We start from the raw sequence: 15,118 nt of genomic DNA, 5'->3' as shown, positions 1-15,118 counted from the left end.
GTTCCCTAGAAGTCCAGAGGACTGTGTGGAAGGTGTTTGAACCAGAAAGCCACTGAAGGTTGCAGGGGCAGACTGCAAGGAAACAATTCATCCTGCAAAGATGCTCTTTACAGGAGATGGGTTTACTCCCAAACTTTTCTGCTCCATTCAGCTGATCTAAGTTTCCTCCAATTAAAGAAAAAAACCCCCCTATATTAAGTTAGCAATTTCTGATAGCATTCCAACAAAATGTGGCTTTAGAGAATGGAAGTCTGTAGGTGCGCTCACTGTAAGGAAGACAGAGGGACAGCTTTGGCATGAGGCGTTGACCGGCACTGCAGAAGCAAGAGGTCTGCAGGTAATCCTCAAGTTGAAAACTGCATTCCCAGCAGAAAGAGAAAGAGAATGTCATATCCTCAAACTAAGGCACAAGTATAGCCTGAGGAACACAGAAGGGTGGGTTTTTTAGTCTACTTTCCCTTCCTCACCCTTTTTTTTCTGAGAGAAAGGGACAGATGAAGAAGAGGGAAAGAACATGGGAATGACGTAACTGCGCAGAGGTCATCAACATAGCTTTTAGAGGACCTGTGGGATAAAAGTGATTTTCTTCTGCCTAAGTGAACAGACAAAAGCAAATAAAGTGATTTTTGTCAATTCAGTGGTGTCTACAGGGGCTGGGGGGAGAAGCTAATGGACCCATGGAGAAGTTTAGCAGAGACAGAATCTGCTTCAAGGAAGGAAAAGAAGTATTCTAAAATGCTGAGCACATGAATAGAAGCCAAAAAATGTTGTGGAACACAGAGGGATACAAGGGTGCTGTGCAGCCTAGATCACTGAAACCAAGAAAGAACAAAACAGACAGTATCAGTAGTGGATCTTTCCCTCAGCTGGGAGAGAGGAAAGGCTGAGAAACCTTTCCCATATGGCTGCACTCTTGGGAAGCAACGAAGACTGTGTACTATTTTATGCAGACAAGGGTCGTGGAAGTCAAGTGAAAATGAATGTGGTCTCACCTGTGACCAGAAATGCACCTGGGCAGTGTGTTCAAGGAGAGAAAACTAGGTGTTGCATTATCTATTCCAGTACCAAGCAGACCAGATTCAGCATGTTTTTGAGTGCAGTTTAATTTTGGTAGAGAGGATGAATATGTCTGCTGTCTTGGCCAAAGGACACATGGCACATTGCAAAAGCAACAAAGAAGGAGAAAAAAGAAGGTCCTTTTAAAGACATGGAGCATGCCTGAAATGAAACCCAGTAAGAAGACCTCACTATAAAGAAAGAAAATGTTGCTATGGGGATGGCTCAGATAAATTTTAAGAGAAGCCTCACACCAACCTTTAGCAATATAACAACACAGTTGATAGATCTGTGTGAAAAACAAAACAGATTGGTCAATTCAATGAAGTCTAGTATGAAACTTCTGGCCATTGTGAAAAGGGTCTTTTTGTTTGTTTTGTAGCTCAGTACAGGTGAATCTGGATTTTAGCAAGCTTTCTAATGTATTTTCCAGGTGCCTCAATACTGATTTATGGGCTGTTTGCAGCAGCAGAATTAAATACATCATTCTCTGGCACATTTCAGTAAAAAAATGTCAGCTGGGAGTGGAACGACAGCACCACTGAAAAGAAAGCTTTATAAAGGCAATAAACCCCCTCAAACCAACTCAATTCTAGCTATGTAACTTTATTATATATACAGTTGGAAAATTCTCCTTTAAAAAAGGTTATCTTATGGGAAAATTCCAGCTTTCAAGGCAGAGTGTGTCACCACAAGAATGTGATGCACTAGCAAAAATCAGAAAGAGAAAAAATAAATAGCATGTGGATTTTGCCTAGGCAGAAGGATGCTTGAGGAACTACCCTGATAATGCACAAGCTCCCTTTGAGGCTTCCTTTGCATAGCAACAGCTAAGTCATCCTGCAATACATATACAATATATGGAAGTGCAATATCACAAAAATGGATGGACTACAACAGGAGTTGAAATCCTTGACCACTGCTGATGTCTAGCATTTCTAAAAATCAGCTCTATGATAGGCCCTATTTGCTAAAAAATACAGGAGAACAAGAGCAGTAATGACCGCTATTACTGTTTCTTTGAAGTTCAGTGATGAAAGCCAAAGAAATGAACATACAAAGATCACAGCTGAAATGGTTCAAGAATTATAATTGTAACTCCCCTGTCATATTGGCATGTTTGGACTGTTTTTAAGCTGCAGCAAATTACTACTGCAATTATGAAGTACAATTTCTCAGAATAACCCTACAAATAACATAAATCAGAGCAGCACTCTACAGCTATTATGAGCTGTCTATGTAAATAAATTTATTAGTATTATTATATTCAACAGACTGTCCCCATATTTTTAATATTTATCTTTGCTTTTATGATGTGTTATTTAAGAATTTAATAAAATATTAAAATGCTGAGGTTGTGCAAATTTACTATCCCTAATTTGACCAGTATTTTGAATGGCACATGAGATTAAGACAGCTCAATTTTACACGTATAGTGTTACATTCCTAAATGAAATTTGCAGCTCTGGAAACATTAATACAATGACACAGTCCTCTCAATATGATAGGAGTGACTGTGTTGTTTTAACAACTTGCAGAGCACTGCTTTAATGAGGCAATAACCCTAGATAGGACTGGATGCAAATAGTAAACGTTATGATCACAGTATCTATTTATACAATTCTGTAATTAAAAGCAGGGAAGAAATACGCTGTAATGATAACAAATCAACAAGTTAGGAAAAATTAACAGAAAATATGCTCTTAATGTACAGAAGCAGAAATAGTTTGGTTATGATTGTTGAAATAGTTAAAAAAACAAGGAAGTGATTATTTTTCAAAGAACATGAAAATAAAAGCTCAATGACCCACAGTGTTCGGATTAATTTCAGCTAAAAAAACCCCACCAAACACCTGAACAAAATAAAATATGTTCAAACCCCCAGATGTGTGCCTACTGTACAATCAGATTTCAGGGGCAATAATGGTTTACATAAATTATTTCCTTTTCCTTAACAGCGTATTTGTGAAGCAAGAGTCTCCCAGTTCTCTTGCTGGAGCTGTTAATCTGCCCAGTAAATTCCTGTAACCTTCTTAGAATTTTTATGACTTGTTACTTCATGACTCCAGAGTTACTTGCAATAGGTAATCTGAGGATCAGGAGGGAGTGTTCTGCTTAGATCCTTGATCTGGAAGGTGCAAGTGCTACTGCCAGCCTAGGAATGAAATGCTAAAGGAGAACAAAGCCATTGCTTTTCTTACAGAGATTACAGCATGAGAGATCAAGAAACATTGCATGATGTTTAATTAATTTAACAATTCCTTGATATATACTAGCAAGCTGTCACATAAAATCTGAATATGACACACTAGAGAAAGAATTAAAGAAATTGTTCTAGAAATGTGAGAATAATTTTCACTGTGCTCATTCTGCTGCGAACTGGAAAAAAAACCCCAACAAACCCCAAACCCACAGTATAAATAGATTGTTTGGAAAGAACCTACCTATTAACTCTTTATTTCTGACATCTAAGGCCATGTTTCGTAAAGCTGTAGCAACTGCACATACCACCCGGTCATTGTCTATCCGGAGCAGTTCCACCAGGATTGGCAATCCTTTCTCTTTGCGGACGGCAGCGCGGATGTACACTGACCACTGCAAAGACACAGGGGACAGAGAGGGGGAACAAAGTCAGGAATCCACCATAGACAGGGAGCCATCTGAGCTTACAACACAGTAAGGGCTAACAGAAGCATTTGGATGCAAAACTCAAAAGAGTGGAAATAATTTCATTGATGATACCAGGAAACCAGTTGATTTGGTAATCAGCACTTTTTTTTTAATGGTGACAGAGAAATTAAATGATGAATTGACTTCACTCCCAACACACCTAGTTACATTTTCTCAGCCCAAGTCTGTAGATGACTTGGTTTTCACCAGCATTTTTTATGCAACATCTAATGATGCTTGTTTACTGCTAAATCAACAACATTTATTTTACAAAATATGTATTTCAAAGCAAGTTTGAGAGGTCTGAGCATTCTTCGTTGTTACCACAAGAATTACTCAGTCTACAAACATGAAAATACTATTATAATTTCTCTTGTGATTGTTAATTTGTGCAGAAGGAAAACTGAGGATGACTACATGCCTGGTTTTGGCAGCTGTAGTGATCCTAGCTGGAATACTATTGTACATTGATCTGTTGGCGATTCCCTCAAGAGCTGATGTGAGGGTGGTGTGTGCCTGTGCTGTGCCTGGCTGCAGGTATCACGTGGCTGCAAGACAAACCCAGTGGCTGACTCTATCAGAGAAGGCATCTCCCACCTGACAGCTGGTCGTGACACCACTGGCACGGCCTTGTCTTTGTATCAAAGCAAGCAGTATGTTCTCATGTAAACATCCTTTTTATTTGACAGCAGAAATGATGAATAGAGTTGTTTACTTCTAAGAAACCCTTTAGGAGCTCTAAAGACTATAATGCCAGTGAACAAGGGATCTGTGCAGTGTGCAGTGAGTACGAGGTCCATCCAGAGCTGCACAATTTGGGGTTCTCAGCACATGAAGGAGTGAAAGATCACCTAGACCTGTCTTCCATTCTGCTGTTATCTCCAGTAGTTGCAAAACATGTAAACAAGACAGCAGCTGTGACCTTGTGGGGTTAAAGTATACGGGTACTGCCAAAGTTAAGATGTTTGGACACCTGCAGATGTACAGGTCTCCTCAGCATAGCCCAATTCAAAACAAGCCATCCACCGGCATACATTCCTTTCACTTCATAATCTCTTCTCTGGAATTTTCATAAAGTTCACATTCATGCTTCTTGTACTGACAGTTGAAAGAAAATTATTGAAGCAGAATGCTTCCTTCCTTTCAGTGCTATAGCATGGATGCTTATCTTGCCATTGTACCTGGAAGGCGAAGACAAGTTCTCAAAGGCCTTTGCTTTTGAAATATTTCAAGTATTTCAGAAACTAGGATGATAAATCTCAGGATTTTCTGATCTAGATGGCCCTTCTCTTTTGACAAAGACATCCCACTGTAAAGAATAATTACATTGCAATAGCATTGCTCCATAGCAGAGTAAGAACAAATACCAAAGAAAGGGTTAGCACATTCACTGTCAGCAGACCCTGCTTAACCCCTGCACAGGGCCCCTACTTACCACGGCTGAAGAGTTCGCTTTAAAAGCATCTGTTTATATAAGATATACGTCCTGAATAGCAAAAACCAGAATATATATATTTATGATAAAAACAGACATAGAGATAGACAAGAACTACAGTGTTGCAATGTCTGTAGTGCAAATTCATTCCAGGTGATATAATTGAGGGGAAATCGGAAAAAAGGAAAAGAAACTAGTATTTAAAGAGTATTTTTTATTAATTCTCCTTTGTAATAACTATGCATAACAAAAGCCATTTGGCTAGACTTTGCTGTAGATGAAAGTGATAATGGTTATGATAAGTTTTCTAATCAGTTAAGTTGGACAAGGATATCCCTGAGCACAATAATGTATCTAAAATATAAATGTGCTGTCATTTTGTGCAGCCAAGCAAACAGCTTGGGGGAGATAAGTGATAGCAGGACTCTTGGTTGATCTTATTCTACTCTCTCTCCTCCAGTCTCTTCTCTAGAACCAGTGTATAGGATGATCATCAGATAAAAAACTAAACCAGATTTTAAGGATCAATGAGTTTAACAGGAAGTATTTCCCAAAACATAGTTTCTTTTCTATCCCTGATTTTAATGGGATATTCAATATAAAGAATGCTATGGAAACAAGAAATGGATATTTCTAACCTTCCAGGTTTAATAAATATGTATTTACCTGCCAGTTAGACATATTCTCACCTGCAGCTGGGAAATGAGCAATGCCTCCTTGCACTTAAAAAATGCTGTATTTTGTACATTTCTCCCAGGGGAAGCATCTTTTGTGTCTGCTGTGATTACAAGGTGACTGCCAGCGTGAGAGTTCAAGGTAGCAGTGAGAATTTTTTGAGAAAGAAGTGAGCCTATCTGGTTGAGGTGAGAGTTCAAACTAGCTGAGAGTATTCTGAAAGATACTGTCGTTCTTTGCAGAAGTACATCACTGATACAGCATCTCCAAAATGGGCTACATGGGGAACCAGTGGGGGTGTTTGTTTTGAAAGAAAAAAGCTTATCTGCATCTATTCAGTACCAAGGAGAATCAAAAATGATCCTTTAGATCATTCACTATATTCCTCAGTAAAACCATCAACCTCAGTAAACAGTTTTCCTATGATTTTTTTTTAGTCACCTACCAAGAGAAAACATTAGCACTTGTTTCATAAAGCCAGTTTTACAGCAGAATTCTCGGGATGTAGTATTTTCATCCATTCCAACCCAAAAGTTTAAGAGGAACAAACTAGGGAATGTTTTAGTTTTAAGCCTAGGGAGAGTAGGAGACATTGCAGGAGAAACAATGAAATAACTCAGTATGAAAAAAAAAGAGAGAAAATATAAACCACCTTACTAAATAAACAACCTGCAAGCCTTCAGAATCTGTAATGAACCAATTAATCTGATTACAACAATAAAAAATAGAGCTCCAAAGCTTTTACAGGGGAAAAATTCAGACACAATGTTTTACAGATACACATATGCACATATATAAAACAGTGGGCGGAGGACTACAGAAAAGCTATGTAGAAAACCTCTCCTCCCCTCTGTGTACTCCTCTCCCTCCCAAGCTGTTTTTTCCAGAGGATGTCATCCACTTTGGGAGAAGTTCACAGACTCCTCAATGTGTGATTTGCTATCATTTCATCTGCTGTTTCAAGTCATGAACCTTAGGCAGAGAGAAATGCTTTTAATTGTTTCAACGGCCTCTGGAGAACTTTCCATGTGGAAAGTGGTATGAACTGTCAGCTTCTCTTTCCTTAAGCTGCCAATTAGGACAAGTCTCTGCAAGCAATTACGCTGCGCTGTGCGGGTTTCAGGGAAGCTCAAATTGAGATGCCTCAAAAGGCTATTTCATTGCAGAGAATGGATAAATTGATTCAGTCTTGTGTATACTGATGATCCTTCCCTTTGCCTAAAGCCATCATGGAGTGCCTGCATTTCCACATCGTGGGTCAACTGCTAATAGGAGCTCAGTGAAGTATAAAAGCGAAGAGATGAAAAATCATAAAAAAGAAAAGAGACAAAGGGTTTGTTGCCTATCAGTGAGGAAATGAGGCACTCTGCTAATACGCTTAATCATCCCGTTACTGCACAAATCAGTGGCAGTGTCAATGATCAAATAGCTGTTCAGTTTGTGGAGAAAAAGCACTCCTGTGGGAACAGCAAACACTTTAGCAGGAACAAGCAGCTAGAAAATAAAATAAAATCGTTGTTGCATCAGCTTGAGGCTAAATTATCACAGACAAGCACAGGAGCTCCAGTCTGTGCATGAATACACTTTACCAATAATGGAATTTGGGGGGCATAACTACTACACATCTCTTTGAAGGTACATAGTAGACCTCTAGGTCCACTTTCATTAGTAGTTCCCTTTTTATTTTCATCACAGTAATTAGGTAGAAAAATAGAGTAAACCTGCAAACTATTTTTTTGTTTGTCAGTTACCATTTGCAATAGTGAATGACTCTGGGATTTAAGACTATATCACGCTGAAACTCAAGAAAAGAAAAATTACTCTAGATAAAACTCATTTATATTTTTCAGAAAAACTGAAAAGCATTCATTCAGTTAACTCTTTTTGGTGTTTCATATGGTTTTATTTCCCTATGAAGCAGCAACACAGGAGATAATTTCCATCATAATGGAAAATTATGAAATTTCCATCATAAAATGACAAAGAAAAAACTACCAAAATAAATTCCCCCTCCCCCAAAATGCAAGAAATACCAACAACTGTATACACTTGACATTTTGAATGGATTCACTTTCCTGCCATTGACATCAGTGTTCTCAAAGTATCTGCAGAATATTTCATCACATACTTCAGGTTTAACTAGAATTTGGATCGTATTGGTACAATTCAACGCTGGGACCCGAAGCCTATTGAGTTCCTGAACATTAAGGAGAACTACTGAGATGTAAAGTACAACATGAAAACTAAATCAGGGCAGCAGGCAAAGCAAACTAAATTACTCAGCAAACTAGAGTACCAGGAAGATTAGAGAGATTTGAGGTCTGCTAGGAAAGGCTTAGAAAGAGTGCATGCTAACAACAATAGAGTAGCAAACCATGAAAGAGAACTGCATGTTGAATAATCAAGGATCAATGAGTAATTAAAGATTAATATTCATCTCTGTCTGATCAGACACAATGTAATATATGTATCAGGAAAAAAGAAAATATTTTTATATTCAAAAATTACAGATCTACTTTACTCAAATAACCCTATTGGGATCCCTAAGAAGTCACACGACCTGACAGAGAGCAAATCTTGGTTAGCTTTCTGCAGTTTCTAAAGAGAGCAGAAAGAGACTTCCCAAGGACTTTCTCCCCCCTGACTGCAGTGTTCTGTTCTCAGAAATGATCCTATCTGGTATACTACAGCAAGTTCTCTATAACTTTGTGTTGGGACAAGAGAAAAGTGTTAACTGGTTACTCTTCTCTTGCTCCATAACCTTAGTAGTCAAGCTTAAAGAAAAAGGAAAAAAAATCCAGTGGGTAAAGATACAAAGTTCAATAAGTGAACCAGAGAAAAGTAAAAGAGTGTTAACAGAAGTTATCTTAAACAGGAAGGTAAAACCGGTAAGGAACTGCCCTAGTACCTCATCATTCTTGGTTCTGCAGTACAAGTTGGTACTGTGTTTCCAAAATGATCTGAGAACTTTTATGATCAGTTTCCAAACATTGTAACTAATATAATTAAAAAAGAAAGGATTTGTGACAAAAGTGACACATCTCCTGGGAGGAAAACTGGTTATAGCAAGGGATTACTTGGAACATGAAGCCACTATGAAATACTGTGCAACCATTCCACATACAGATGTCCATGGTGACTTCCTCACAGACTTCCTGAAGTCTGTGATACAAGTGTTTGCAGCAGCAGGTCTTGCTTTTCAAATATTGTCCTGCCCCTTCAATTTTGTCTTCTGTCCTCTAGAGCCAGTACATCTCCCTTTAACAACTGATGTTGCCTCATTTATGAAGTGTTTCTACTCAGGTATGAATTCCTGACAGAATAAAGCATTGGAATTCCTGATGGAATAAATCTCCTATTTAAAAAAAATTGACTTTGTTGATTACATAGAAAGTAAATCTTTTCACTGTAATAAAAAACAACTTTCTCCTGGAACAGCCTGATGAAACTTCAAAGGGTTAATAAATAAATAACCAGAGTCATCAGGAAAGTCTGGCAAGGAACCCACAATATGTCCTTGTCTGATAAGAGAAGATTGATAACCTAGATGCCTGCTGCTTTAGAAAATAATTACTCATTATCTTCAAGTGTCTGGATGGTAAGGAGCTTGAAACTCTTTCTCATACTACCCTTTCAAGCAGTTGCACTGACCTTGTGTCTAAATTGGTCCCTTTTATGTTTTCAGTTTCCTTATCTAATAATTTACTTAATGGAACTCTTGCTCCTATGAGAGTCAGATTTCCCTAATATAGAATTAACAAACTAAATGCAGTTGCTTGTCTAAGGAACAAAGACCAAGATAGCATCTAGCCTATCTCAAGAGGTCAGGCCAATGACCCATAAACCCCACTCACATGGGTATTGTACCTGTATATTAGGGATCAAAGGCAGAGACATTCAGTAGTCTAACCAAAGAGCCTCCTCATTCCCTGCTGAGTATGATCAAACATGGAACAGAAAGGAGAGGAGCTAGAAAGAACTAGCCAAGGAATGCTAAAGTTTCATGAGACTGATACTGACCTCAACAGAGCAGCACTTGCTCCTCACGTTACAATCAAAGGATAAGAAAGGAGGAGGGTCAGCAGAACTGCTACTCTGGACTTGCAGAGGACAAACTTCAGAGTGTGTAGGAGCCTGGTTCACAGAGTACCTTCGGAGACAGTACTGAAGGGCAAAGAATTCCAGGAAACCTAGACATCCTTCAAGTAGGAAATTTTAAAAGGTTGTTCCTGTTGTTGACAGGATCAAGTTATCTCTGTATGTTAAAAGATGAGTTGGTGGGAAAGAGCAGCAGCCTGGCTGAGCAAAGAGCTTTGCTGGAGCTCAGGAAAAAATGAGCAGAGATTTTTCCCTCCCCTTTGGAAGAAGGGAGCTCAGAGGACTACATGGATATTCTGAGGTTTCAGGGAGAAAATCAGAAAGACCAAAGTCCAGCAAGAACTTAATCTGGCTACTGCTGTAAAACACAACAAAAATGTTTATATAAATACAGCACGAACAAAAAGAAGGCCAAGGAGAATCTCAATCCTTTATTGGATGCAGGGGGAAACACTGTGACAGGGGATGACAAAAAGGCTGAGGTACCTAAAATGCCTCTTGCCCTTGGATCACAACAACCCCAGGCAGAGCTACAGGCTGGGGCAGAGTGGCTGGAAAATGGCCCAGCAAAAAAGGACCTGGGGGTGCTGGTGACAGTGGCTGAATGTGATCCAGTGTGTGTCCAGGTGGCCAAGAAGGCCAAGGAGATCCGGCCATGTATCAGCAATAGTGTGGAATAGGAAGTTGGCTATCCTGTCGTTAAAGTAGATGAGGGAGTTCACAAAGCCTGTGAAGTAACTGAGATGGAAGACTGAGTGCACAAAAGGGACTAACCAAGGCCCAGAGCAGGTGTGCTATCTGTTCCAAGGTAAGCCATTGTGTTCCCAGAAGAAATATAGTAAATCTTTTTTAAAAGATAGGTGTTGCCTATGTAAGTCATGATAGTATCTTTTTTTTTTTAAGGATCACATGAATGAAGAAATTATTTTTAAGGGTTTGCCAAAGTGAAGGAAATGTCACTTGTGGTGACAACACTGTTTTATCAACTGCATATAACAGAAAAGGTAATGTAGGATCAGAGGCAATGGGTAGTATGTGAAACATAGGACTTTTGCAGAGCAGCAGGTATTGTTTTTTCACCTGTGAAGGGGACTGAGCACTGGCACAGGTTGCCCAGAGAGGTTGTAGAGTCTCCAGCCTTGGAGACATTCAGGAAACCATCTGGACATGGTCCCAGGCAACCGCCTCTAGTGGCCTTGCTTAAGCAGGGGGTTGGACCAGATGACCTCCAGAGGCTCCTGCCAACCTCAGCTCTTTCATGATTCTGTGAGTTCAGGGACAACAGGTCTTGCAATACTGCAGTAATGTCTGGCAGATAAACTGACATCAGCCTAAATTCAGCTGTCAGTTACATACACACACACGGACACAGTAATAATCAGATATCCTAAAATTTCCTTTCTTCCTGAGAGGGTAATTTTATTCAGAAGAGACATAACCTTGGATGCTTGAAATTGTTAACTCGAGGACATTTTGCATATAACTTTTTACAGGCTCAGGAGATTTAATGTGTTAATAGCCAATTGACCAAGGTGAAAACTAAAAAGAACTTGCCACTTTTATTTTTACCATCTGAGGAGAGGTACTAATGCCAGACTACATATAAAAAGATCATCTTTTACAGGATCACTTTTGTAATTTTAAACCATGTAATTTTTTTCAATCCAAGGCATTAAAATAAAAAAAAAAATTATATGAGGTTGCAGAAAGAACTTCTGGTTTGAAGAGTTATAGTGGGAGAGATTTCTTAATAAGCAGACGATTGTCTTCAGAATAGAGCTGAGGGAGTCAGAAACTCTCCTTTTTCTTATTCTACATTTTTGCACAAATTTGGTTAAACCCAAATTAAGTGGTAAAGAAAAATAACAGAGCTCCCAGTGAAAGTTAATGCCTAATGGGAAATAAAGAGTTTGCACTGCTTCCAAAGGCATGTCTCAAACCTTATTTGTTCAGGGAAAACTCCAGCTAAGATTGATGAGGAAAGTGTTTCCCTAGTTTTATTATTTCATATTTCTAAGCAGATTTAATATTCAAGTTCATATTAAGCATAATTACAAAAAACCTATTCTTTGAAAAAAAAAAATAAAAATCTTAGAGCAGCAATGAGAGGAAGCAAAGCCAAACCCAACAGCCACGCTTTCCACGTGTTGCTCCTTCTGTCTGCAGGATGTTCAGGATACCATTAAATTACCATGGTTATGATTTGATAGGAAAAAATGTTTTGGGAAACAATGACTTCTCTAAAACAGCACCCCTTCCAGTTCCACGTAGCAGCTGGGCAGTGCAGAAGGTGGTAGGTGGGTGCAGATCCAAGGCTGACAAGCTGCCCCATTGCTCTCAGGTGGCAGCACTGTGCTTGGAGTGTGTATTACTGGCAGCCACCAACCCTGTCAGGAGGGGGACAGGCAGTGACCCCCTGCTGGTGTCACGAGTCACTGTACAGGGCAGCACTTAGACCTCAGGCAAGGTGATATCCTGGCAGCAATGTGGAAAATGTTAATTTGTCCAGTCATTCCAAAAGACTTATGTATTTGGCTGTCTCTCTTCTGGAATAGATAATATTCCAGAAGGGGCAATCCTGTTTTTCACAGATGCATCAAGTAAGCACATGAACAAAAAAGATACCTCTGTGAGGATAGGCATGTAATTTTCCATGACAGAGATGGTTCTTCTCCTTCAGATTCCAATACCAGTGTCCTCCTTATGTGACATCTTAATGCCGAACAGTAAGATGAACAATTATCCATGATTACACGAAACAGTCTCTTACAAAATGAGTTCTGCTTTGCATATAAACTGTCAATCTTTTTCAAAACCAGGATATGCACCAAAGTTAAGATACGCAGTCATAAATTATGCCAGGTTAAATTTTCACATCGCAAACATTCTTCCTCATACCTCAAAATCAGTATCCTGTTTTATTGATAAACCTTAATTTGGGACTCTGAATATATTTGTGACCAAGATACTCCTTTTCTGATTTGTTACACACTGTGCTTGGTCTAATAATAATTGCACCAACCAAATATTTCATTAGTCATTATAAAAAACTCCCAAGTTTTACTTTGCAGTTGGGTAACAATTTGCTGACTGGGGTTAAATATGTCAAGACTTTAGTTTAAAGTGTTTCATTTTGACATAGAAAAGTTGTACATAAATATAAGTATGTCACACTTTTTTCTTTTATGTTAGTATTTGGCTTTAGACGGAATTCCTGCAATTGAAGCAGTGCTAGAAATGTCCCACAGATTACGTTTCACCATGTGCATGTGTTGATTTTATGTGTATGTATCCCTGAGAAACTATATTCCCTGAAATAATGAAAACTTTCAGCCTTTCTGAGCTATTAATCCTTAAAGCTACATACTGCTGCTTTCTTTTTGTGCCTGAAATTCTCCAGAGTAGTCATGGGGATTTATACACATATCGTCTGTTAATTCTAGTGGTAGACATTTATCTAAATCCCCTACACAACTTTTTATTTTTTAAAAATTACTCAGGCTTCCTTTTATCTGCTCCCTTTCCCTCTGTAATAGCACTGGCTAAGCACTGCCTGTGTTAGAAGTATTACCTCTTGGCCACCCAAGAGGATTAGACAGCTTTGTAGCAGAGGAACCAAAAGGGTGAAACAGCTAGGAAAGAATTATGCAAGTGCATAATATCAACTGGATTGTACTTTTTTCCAGAAGAGTCTGTATCTTCAGTAGTGTGTGAGCACACTCGGTAGGGTGGGTGCCTCTATAGTCTGTGATTCTCCTGGCATTAAAATAATGGTAATTGGAAAATGCCCACGACTGCTCTTGCTATTACTATTAATAGCAACATTGTTTATCTTCACACAGTTTGCTCTTCTCTCTTTCAGTTCATCAAAAAGTTCTTCTTGAAAGAATTCAAGTTTTTTTAAAAAATCCATTCTTTATACAATTATCATTTGTTGGAGGAACTAAAAAAATTACAATCTCCCTTAGGAATGACCCCTTTTAAGAGTTTTCTATCTTTTATTTCAGTCATTTTATATCTGGACTGCAGCAGTGGAAAGGAGAGGTCAAAAGGTGGAAACATCAATGCTTATGTAATCCCCAAAGAGGATTACTCCCCTCACAAAAATGGCTAGTATGACATGTGAAATTAAGGATATTCATTCTGTGTCGGCACATCCCTTGTAATAGAATTGGTGAGTCTTTAGAAAAATAGAGCAATATGAGAACAACTCAGCTTTTCTCATGGTATCAGCACAGATAGTATTAAAATCCAAAATCAGTTTTTCTAAGCCAGCACTCGCCAAAGAGCTCTGCAGAGCCTCCTTTCCTCTCCCTGTACACTTCTGCCAACTAAAGGATGACAGGTATACAGATTTATTAGAAATGGGAGAAGGGACACCGCATGGATTTTAGCACTTCTATTAGTCCTGGCAAACATGCATGCATTGTTTTCTCATTTGGACCAGGGCTACGCCCATTCCCAGATGGACAGAATATATTTATTGCATTTCTCTGCCAGGATTACACCATCTGAAGCAGTCTACAACATGACAATAATAAAACCATAATGATTTTCAGGCACAGTGCTTACATAGGACAAAAATCACTGAACAGATACTTTGTTAAATCATTTTACATGCCACTGAATGCAACAGTTAAAGATATAAGTCTGGGGGAATACAACTATAAAAAAACCCCAACAAAATACCACATGCCTTGGAAGAACTACTGAGGTGCCAACCCAACTTCCAAAAAAACTTTATGGGAAAAAGAAAATATAGTGTCAGTGCTAATATTTCAAAATGAATGCCTAATTAAATTGGTATTTACATATCACATACAAATGTGCAACTGCTTAAAACCCAACAGGATACCTTCTGAGACATAACTTTGATCAGTGCACTTCCCCGTGCATGACTGTTTTCACTGTAAATGAGAAAAAATTCCTGCTGAGAGTTAATTTAAAGTCAGTGCATTACAGTTACTCCATAGGATTAGACAGTTAGTACATTCACCCAATTAAACCAGTTTACCATCAGGAAAGTTGCCCTAAAAGTAAGCAAAATTCAACATTATCTTGAATTTTACTGATCTGTTCTAAATTTGCAAGTATTTTCTTAACTTTTTAACTTAACACACTGCAAATAATACGTGAAAGAAAAATGGTGCTTTTGAATATAATTGAAAAATAGGATTAGCTGGA

The 15,118-nt window shown here is 38.6% G+C and overlaps 1 protein-coding gene across 3 annotated transcripts in view; it reads right to left on the bottom strand.

Annotated features, from left to right (window-relative positions):
• Positions 1–15,118, bottom strand: part of CTNND2 (catenin delta 2) — a 419,330-nt gene that overhangs the window by 67,744 nt on the left and 336,468 nt on the right. For all 3 annotated transcript variants that reach the window (XM_083856451.1, XM_083856449.1, XM_083856450.1), the window contains exon 15: positions 3,501–3,651. In XM_083856451.1, the coding sequence (XP_083712577.1) occupies positions 3,501–3,651 (151 nt within the window). The remainder of the gene's footprint in view (positions 1–3,500; positions 3,652–15,118) is intronic.

Source organism: Zosterops lateralis, assembly GCF_965231275.1.
Source record: "Zosterops lateralis genome assembly, chromosome: 1".
Lineage (NCBI taxonomy): Eukaryota > Metazoa > Chordata > Aves > Passeriformes > Zosteropidae > Zosterops > Zosterops lateralis.
This window is presented reverse-complemented; position numbering and strand designations above follow the sequence as displayed.